Source organism: Phoenix dactylifera, chromosome 2, assembly GCF_009389715.1.
Source record: "Phoenix dactylifera cultivar Barhee BC4 chromosome 2, palm_55x_up_171113_PBpolish2nd_filt_p, whole genome shotgun sequence".
Taxonomy (NCBI): domain Eukaryota; kingdom Viridiplantae; phylum Streptophyta; class Magnoliopsida; order Arecales; family Arecaceae; genus Phoenix; species Phoenix dactylifera.
Genome location: NC_052393.1, coordinates 5,291,004 through 5,300,420, shown reverse-complemented (window position 1 = coordinate 5,300,420; position 9,417 = coordinate 5,291,004). Strand labels below are relative to the sequence as shown.

The 9,417-nt window shown below is 38.4% G+C and overlaps 1 protein-coding gene across 1 annotated transcript; it reads right to left on the bottom strand.

Annotated features, from left to right (window-relative positions):
- Window positions 1-3,916: 3,916 nt before the first annotated feature.
- On the bottom strand, window positions 3,917-9,212 carry LOC103706273. The gene is made up of 3 exons (XM_008790334.4): window positions 8,896-9,212; window positions 7,770-7,940; window positions 3,917-4,358 (listed from the first exon to the last, which is right to left on the bottom strand). The coding sequence occupies exons 1-3, from the start codon at window positions 8,959-8,961 to the stop codon at window positions 4,131-4,133; spliced, it is 465 nt and encodes a 154-aa protein (XP_008788556.1). The 5' UTR covers window positions 8,962-9,212; the 3' UTR covers window positions 3,917-4,130.
- Window positions 9,213-9,417: the final 205 nt, after the last annotated feature.

Sequence of the window (9,417 nt, the reverse complement as noted above, 5' to 3'; positions counted from 1 at the left end):
TCTCTAATCAAAAAGCCCGCACCGCCCCTTCTGTCGCTATCCAATACGCATCCATTGAAGTTAACCTTGAAGAAGCTCGAAGGTGGGGGCTCTCAGGTGATATATAACGTATGAGATGCTACAAGAGCAGAGGTAGAGTCCCATGTGCCCCAAGCTATCATAGGCTCTCCAAACAAACCTACATGGATGATCTCCACAGCTTGCACATGGGCCTTGTCCAGAATAAACCTCGGCGTCAAATTGCTCTCCCCAAAGATCGAGAAATTTTTAGCCAACCAAATGTGATAGCCAACATATGTAGCCATAATCACCCATGACAGGAGCGAGGCATACCCAACCACCTCCCTCGATACTTGTAGGGAAAGAGTCAATCGAGGTCGCCTCGCGGAGTACGTCCGGTGGAATATCAGAGAATCTCTACACCCGCACTACTCAATCAGGCTGCAAGTGGACATGGTCCACGTACTCTTCCAACCCATACCTAGGGCAGGTCGCGGGATACTCAACCTGTACATGTTCAAGATAGCCCTAGTTAGGAGACGTCCCCAAGTCACCTTCCAGATCTAAGCATAGTCCCGACTCTGAGTCTGTTCACTCTTGAAGAGGTCATAGAGATTCCTCACTTTGACCCTCGGGCAGCTGGAAGTGCTCTAGACCCTGACATCTGGAGCGTCACATCTCAGAACCGCCGCCGACTGCACTTTCTCTGCCAGGTGCTTATCAAATAGATGGCTAATTCGGCTAGAGTCGCACCCTCTCTCATCGAGATGGAGAAGATCGCAGACTTGCAATCCTCCCACGGCCTCAACACTGACGCCGACTAAAGTCTCAATGGGAGGACATCCACCTAGGGGTCACCCATCACATCTACACTTTGCCCATCCTCATTGAGCCATCTGGTGTCAACCAGGACTCTTGAAGCGTGCGTGCAAATCTTCCTCCACATGAAAGAGCTCCTCCGTCCACTCTGGATCTCCCCATCAATGGTCCATAGGCCATACCTATCCCTCATGACCAAACTCCACGGCACTGGGGCTCCAAAACCAACCTCGTAGCATGCATGGCAATGAGTGCCTCTCTTTTCCTCGATAGAGACTAGACACCTAGCCCTCCCTCCTGTACCGGCTGGCAAACCACTTCCCAAGCGATCAAGTGCACGCCATGCCCCCTCCAAGTAAACAAAGGGCATCTAGAGTACAAAGAACAAACAACTAATATAGTTGAAGGGTGGTGAGAATTGCAAGTCCCATAATCCAAGGGAGTTATATTGATATGCTTCATTTGATGGAAAAATTGGTAGGTTGATTTGTCTATAGAAAACGTTCCACAACTATCCTCCCCGATCTTTCCGCCGTCTTCCTCGCGAGCGACAACGCCGGCAGGAACATACTCCACCACATCGCCCGCTGGGCGTCGTCTGGGGCAGCATTCCAGTGATGGTGGTGGAGGGGGTGGCGACGATCCGGCTGTTCTTCAGCGCAGAGGAGCCGACGACCTCAGAGGCGAGGTTGGAGGGGGTGCCATTCAAGTCTAAAGAGTGGTCCGAGTGGTACTGGAGGTTGTTCTTGCTAGCCGGGTCCGACCTAAACCATGAGACTGGCTGCATTTTGTTCTCAAACTTTTTTTTTATAGAAAAACATATATATATATATATATATATATATATTTAGTAGTCAGTCCCACCATTGACATGACTATAATAACCTCTAATCCTATTGATCGTAATTTTAACGGCCACCTCAAATTGAATTTTTTTTTCCTAATCCATTGCAGGTGTAAGCATTTGTATCCCAGTGCATACATAATTACAAATAACTATCTACACATAGATATAAATATGTACAAAAATAATATAATTATACAATAAAACTGTATATAAGAGTTACTTATAAAATATGTGCAATATAAATATACTCAGTTTGTTGTGTAATTTTTTTTATTTTAAAAAAAGAATGATCTTTTTCTCTCTAGCCCCTCAAATCTCAGTCCCCGCCCTCGTCCTTCAGCTCTCTCTTTTAATTCATGAAAAAGAAAAAATGTTGGTTTCATCAAAAAAAAAATTTGATAGAGGTTTCATCTTAAATGTTTATTAGATGATCGTTGTTCTCGTGCAGTTGGTCTATCTCTCACATGCGAACAATGAGAATTTTGTGAAATCTGTTTATTTTGAACCTATTTTGTCTGCAGCTTGATATGTTGAAGATCATACTCCGAGGCTATAATTACATGTTCATAAATAATTTGTTAAGGGTCAGGAGCAGAAATTTGCTGACAAAAAAAAAATGCAACATGTTATTTTTCATCAGAAACTTGAGAAGGATTGGGAATTGAGATACTTAAAAACCTAAAAATATAAAGAATTATAATAAATGCTGAAGTTATTGAAATATCTGCATATTTATTCATATAAATACATGCACATAAGAGGAAACAAGAACAAACCGCTACTGAAACAACTCCAGCAGGGCAATAAAATGACGTTATTAATCCATAACTTGTAGAAATTACTTCAATTACTTATGAATAATTCATAAGTAAAACATATGACAAATGAATGATTTGTGAATAATTAATTTTTTAATTCACTATCTACCAAAAATGATACAGAAGATCGTTCAACGAAGAAAAAGATCTAGATCATTTCATGATTCAGTAGATGTTGTTACGATGTTGCGAACCACCTTGAGCAAACCCCTCAACGATACTTTTCCTTATTTGCCAAACACTGTGATGCAGTTGATTAAGATAGTGAAGCAACAATCATCAAGAGTAACTTTTTTCCAGAGAGAATGATAGGCACTAACTACCAAAAAAACAAGAGAGAGAACAATAGGTACTAGTGCATAAAGGAATTTTATTAATATAGGAGTATATCTATTTAGATACCTCTTGATCTGATTAATGGGCTCCAATTTCTTCATTTTTCTCTGGTGTGTCGATCAAATTATCTATATCAGTTGTCTGAGGGACAGACAAAATTAAGCCTTCAAATCTTGATCATAAAGTTTGGCTGGCTCATGGTTCAGTAAGTAGGCGTAAGCCTTCAAATCAAAATTAAGCCTTCAATTTGTCTGGACAGACAAAAACTCATTTGGGGACATTGAAAACTATGCTCTTCACGTTTCAGTTGCTCTGTAAATGGATTTGATGACAAAAATCTGCTCCCTTTTTCTTTTAATTTTCCAAAAGCTTTTGTTCTGTAAAAAATAAAGCTGACTTTCTAGCAACAAAATTTGTAAGATAATACAAATTTTGAGAAACAAGCCTCTTGTCATGAAGAAAATACTTATACTCTGGGCGTCGATCTTTTGTAAAAGGTAAGAGGAACAAAGCTACTTAGCCTATCAATTTTTCACAATCTACACAATGAGCAAGACACCAGTTATCTCTCTCTCTGTGTGTGTGTGTGTGTGTGTGTAATCTCAACAGCTAATTCAATATTCAGTTCTAGTATTTGCATAGCATTCATTTATCGGTACACTGCAATGGTATGATAGTTGAGGTAAAGCATGGTGCTGTATCTGCAAAACATAAATCCTGTCACCACCACCATTACAGTGAGCCTCAGGTTTGACTCTTATGGTGCATTCTCTCATGATGCACAATGGCTCTATACGTTTCCAGAGCCAGGTTTGTTTCCATCTGAACTTAAACTAGGACACAGTTATGAATTAGATTTTTAAGCTAAATCTTCAGCCAGCATTATTTCTCCAGAAACAGAACTAAGATTGCTGCTTATAAACACCTAACAGACACCTGGTCCCTATATCTCATCCCAAATCGTGCTGCAGTATGCAGTAAAAAGGCTACAGCAAGCAGTTTTGTCCACAACAAATTCAGTATGCTGAATATAAGCTGTGTGTTATTGGTAGTGTTACAATTCCATGACACAAATTCTAACATCTGGACACAAGAATCATGCAAATCATGTAAAGATTATATAACTCGTTTATTCAATAACTTTGACAAGGCAACTGTGCTATAAGTTTCTAATGTTTTCATCTTCCACCATAATACAGTTCATAATCAAGTGAACACTGGAGAAATATAAAACTATATCTCAAGAATAAGAAGGAAAGACAACAAAATAAAGCATGAAGAAATGAGTACAAGTTCTATCGCTTGTAAGCTCATTCACCAGCAGTCTGGTTTTCAGCTGCACTGCATTCTTCCAGCAGAGCTATGATATTATGTTCTGGGGCACTCATGGATGGCAATATGGCCCGCCTAGGAGGGTCGAGGTGGGGCTTCATTCCACCAGCTTTGGATTCAAGATGCGATCTTTCCTTCACAACTGGTAAGTCAGTCCTCATTCTTGCATTTGCAGAAGAGATCCGCTCCTTCCATATTCTTCCATCCTGATGTAAGTCATCAATGATGCTGATTATATCCATTATTTGCAAATATGCTAAGTCCACAGTTAGTCCAATATCGCCAAAATTGCAAATTTACGAAAGAACAAATCTGCTAAGCAAATGATCAAGAATGCAGGGAACTTTCAAATTTTATTGGATTAGCAAAAGGCTTCGAGTTTGCAAATCTAATGTAGATCCCATGCTAGTCCTAATACTGGTGAGGTTGCTTCTTGGTAAGCTAGTCTTCACATCAGCTGAATTGATAGATAAATAGAATCGTCCGCTATCCATTGTCTGTTTCTATTAGTGTATGCCAAATTGGTGGGCTTTTAGGTCCTTCAAGGGCTTAATGAGAAACTGAATTCAATATGGCTCCAAAATAAGAAATGTGCATCATGTGACCATACTTAGCAATGTATTGGGCAAATAGTTTCGGAGCTTTTGACTGAATCCGAGAGATATCAGAAGTCAGGATATCAACCTTTCCCTGAAGATACTGTGATTTGAACATTTTTAGAGGAACTTCTGATTACTCTCTGGGCTGAGCATTTGATAGATGCAATGTGGAACTTTAGAAGGCAGTCCACCACAAGGACTATAAAAGCATGTAAACACTATCTCCACTCGGGTAGTATCTGATTTTATAACTTCTTAGTATATGAAATAAGGGGGGCATAAGTTGAGATGAAGAGATAGAGATCAGCATTACAAGATGCACAACATATAATTATTACTAAAACTAGAGTAACAACCAGCTAGCATTCTTATTAATATATTGATCTTGGCAACCAAGGTGAGGAAATCTTGATCGCTAGTAGTGCAAATGAAATCCCATATCTTGCTTGAAATGCTTAATTTCTATGGTCCTTAAATCAGAAAGGGAAGTCTTATTTGATAGCACATGTTTCAGCTTGTATTGGGGGAAATTGCTTCGCTTTCAAATGAAATATACAGTAACAAACAAAACTATTTGATGTACAGCAATAGACTGCCTTGAATTAATGCCAAACAAGTATAAAAGATATATGGCATATAATTGATGAATAAATAGGATGACGCAATAACTACAAAAAAGTTAATATATGCTACGAGAAATCAAAGAGACATGATTTTATAGTTAAAAAGATATGACCAAAAATTCCTGCTCTTATAGTAATAAGAAAAAGGATTTCGCAAAACATGTGATGCATATATCGAGGGTGGACACAAATTAGGTGTCCTGTATAACATGACGTGATCTCATATAAAACTGGCCGGAAAGCTCAGTCAACAAGGAAATTTACACATATGCATTCACACAAAAATAAATGCAGGAAAACAGGAACAGTTAATATATGTCATATAGATGAGCTTCAGCATGTGAAAAAAGGTTTGACATTCAGTTGTATCCTCCACCTTTTATAAATTAGCACGCTGTACATACGCTTGCTAACTAGCAAGATTTAAATGATGAAATGGCATGAAATTATAAATTTAATTCCTGTGATTATAAACTCTATTTGTGTAAGGGCACGAATGCTTTACGTTTGTTTACAATAACATCATGAAATTGGACACTCAGCAAGAAAAGAATGTTTGACAGGACACCAGAAGACATCATTGAAGGCCCGAGTGCATTGAGCACAATTCAGTGAAGGGAATAACTATCTTGCTGCCATTACTACAAGAAATTGTTTTGAATTTCACAAGGAAACAGAAAGAAAAAAAATCATGAAATTGATTATAAGAATCTGACTAGGTTGTTTATGTTATGATGATAAGAAGAGTATATTAAGAATAATTAGGTGAATGAGTTACAGAAATGGAAGGAGGTTGGAAAGTGCACTCCAGAATGTTTGGATGATAAAAGAGATGGAGATCTTGTTTCAGTCATATGCTTAACTGCAGCAAGGGCAGAGGAGGCCTTGGTTAGGAAATAAAACCAGAGTTATGTGAAAGTAACACCATGAAACCTTAAATTTTATGAAGGATCAAGAAGAATTTTAATCGAGGATATAGTAATTGATCATAAAGAGAGTTTATAAAACCACACTAAATAACAAGGGAATGATAGTTTAAAACAGATGTACCACCATGCACCCATATATTTATATGATACCAAATATAAACAGTAACACTGATAAAACAACTTGAACATAATATAAACCAATAAAGAAGAGTAGAAAAAAATAAGCTGATAAATGGCAAAAATAACAATGTCCAAAACAAGTAGTTAGATCCTATCTTATTCACAACAACATACAGAGTATTATATTGCCATGTCATTAATTTCTAATTAATGCACTAATGAAAAATAATGTTGATATAGATCAACTACATGTTTTAAACATGTAAATACCGACAGCATCTAAATATTAATGATATTCAAAAAGGGTAGATAAAAAGAATAATAAACAACACAGGCCCCTGAAGGCATGTTTGAGTAGGTAACATGATATACCGGGCATAGATTTGTACATAAGCCTCATTGCAAATGACCAGATCTTTACATGCTGGAGCCCTTTCAATTAGTGCACAAAAGATATATAAGATAAGAATATGAGAAGAATCATACGATAACGAAATCTAATTGTGTGACAACAAGAATCGAATGGCTATCACCATCGAATTTTATTGCCTGGTCAATATTTGTTTTCCTTTTGGACTACCACCATCATCCAGCAAACTGGAAACCAGGCGTAACTGATGTGAAATAAGAAGCCATGAACTAGATTTACCCTCCGTTTGGGAGTTTTGGGGAGAAAAGAAAAGAAAGGAAAACTTTAATGAGGAGGAAAAAGAAAAGAAAGGAATAGAATAGACTTTCCTCTCCTCTTGCTTGGCAGTTTTAGGAGGGAAGAGAAAGTACTTTCCTTCCTCTTGTTTGAGAGTTTGAAGAGAAAAGAAAAGAAAGCATACATTTTTAACACTTTTACTAAAATACCCTTATTATAAAAAGGGCATGCTTATGAGTAGAGGTGTAAATGGATCGGGTCGGACCGGGTCATGAGCGACCCCAAGAAAGTGCAGCTGTGGAGATGGAGCTCCGTAGAGGTACAGCAAATGGGTATATGGAGATGGAGATGATATATGAAAAGTTAAAACAAAAGATGCCCTAGGATATATTTATCTTTTTAATCTGGTACTTCTTTAATTTAAGGGTAAAATAGGTATTATAAAAAATTTATTAAGTTCCAATTCCTTTCTTTCCAAATCCTCTCACTTATGGGAGGAAAGAAAGGAGAGAATTGGAGCCCAAAATTTTTCCTCATATTTCCTACTTTTTTTTCCTTTCCCTCCATTAAAAAACTCCCAAACATCAAAATTTTTAACTTTTCCTTCCATTCCATTCCTTTCTCCTCAATTCCAAGTTTTCAAACGGAGCCCACAAGGGAATAACTGCAGAGAAAGGAAAGGTTCTGGTAGCAAACTTACATTAAGTATTGAAGGTTCTGGTAGTGGGCATTTAACAGGTTGGTCATGGTTGAGAGGCTCAATTGGGTGCTCAACTGGCTTCATTTCAACTGCTACTTCAATTCCATGGGCAGCAGCAAGAGATGCAGAACCTCGTACCTCTGCAAGAGGTGCCACCGTTTGCCCAACCTCCTGAAAATAGAGAGTTAACTAAATGTTAAACATAATAAAAATGTCTATCTATATCGCCGGCAAAAAGTGGAGAACTGTGCTAGAAAGTCATGAATAAAAAAAAGTGCTCAAAATTTTAACAATTCAGCATTAAAAGAATGAGAGAATAATGATTCAGATGTCAAACCAACTAAAGTCTAAAAGAATGTATTTGATCAATCTTTTTTTTATTTTTTTGGAGAAAACAATGAACAACTCAGTGCAGAAAACTTGGTCAGCCAAAAACCAAATTACAAGTAAACAGAAGTTAACAATATCTAAGTTGCTATCAGAAAAGAAAAGAAACAAAAAATATCTAAGAAGTTTCCAAATATCAACAGATTTTCTTTGAAAAAGGGAAAACGCTTGCACTGGTAGGAAGCCAAGAAAAAAGAGAAAAAAAAACTCTTATAAGATTAGGATTCATGAAAAAGATAACTACCTTAAGATATCATAAAAAATCGGGAAAAAGAGGATACGGAGACAATAATTCTTAAAGGGACCAACTAATGGAATAACTTAATAGCTGAAAATAACTCCAATACCAATAAAAAATTAAGAATTTTCCAGAAATTCAGAACAGATGACGATAGTTACAGGGAAGGACCAATTCTCCCACAAATTGTCCAAAAAAAAATGGCAGCTTTACTCGAGCAACAACAAAACCAAATTGGGTTATTTTCTAGTTGAATAATTTCTCTTTTCTGTAAGCATAAAGACCGGAGAAAAATGACTAAAAAACCAAAAAGCATCAAACAATCGAGATAAATCTCGACTAAACACATCCAGCAATCCACTGGAACCGAATAATCTAAAACTTCGGTCAAATTCTGATGTGAATTCTCCAAAACAAAAGAAAACAACAAATCGTCCCCAATTAACAAAAGAAGTGGGCAAAAAAGTTTCTTTTTTTTTTGGTGAGACTCGATGTGCTTACGATCGCGCTCTTCGCCCGCCGGTGGCCGCTCCAGCCGCCGGAGAAGCGAGAGAAGATCCCCACCATCTCCGCCGCCGCTCCTCTCGAACTCTTCTTCCTTCGAGGTTGCTTCGCCTACAACACGCCTTCGAGGTAGAGAGAAAAGCCGCAGGCGTGCGGGGGGCGGTGACCCGATTCTCCTCCACGCCCCGGAGAACGAGGGGAAAGGGGGTTCAGCTCACCGCAGGATAAGGGATCGGTGAGCGGTAACTCGAGCGGACCGCCGTTTCCTGGCCGACTTCAACAAGTAGGCAGGACACCGCGAAGTGGTTAGATTTCGCGGCTATTGTACTTTATTCGAGATCTCCCGTGTGCGTCTCCCGCACCGAAAATCTTACTATAGTCTAATATGGATGGACGGTTTGTATTTTGACACGTTGCGAGTTGGACCCACGAAAGAGACGGGAGCGCAGGAATGGGATTCATTGTATATTTTCGAACAGGGAACAGCAGATTGCGCGCGGACACGAAAGGTTGACGTTT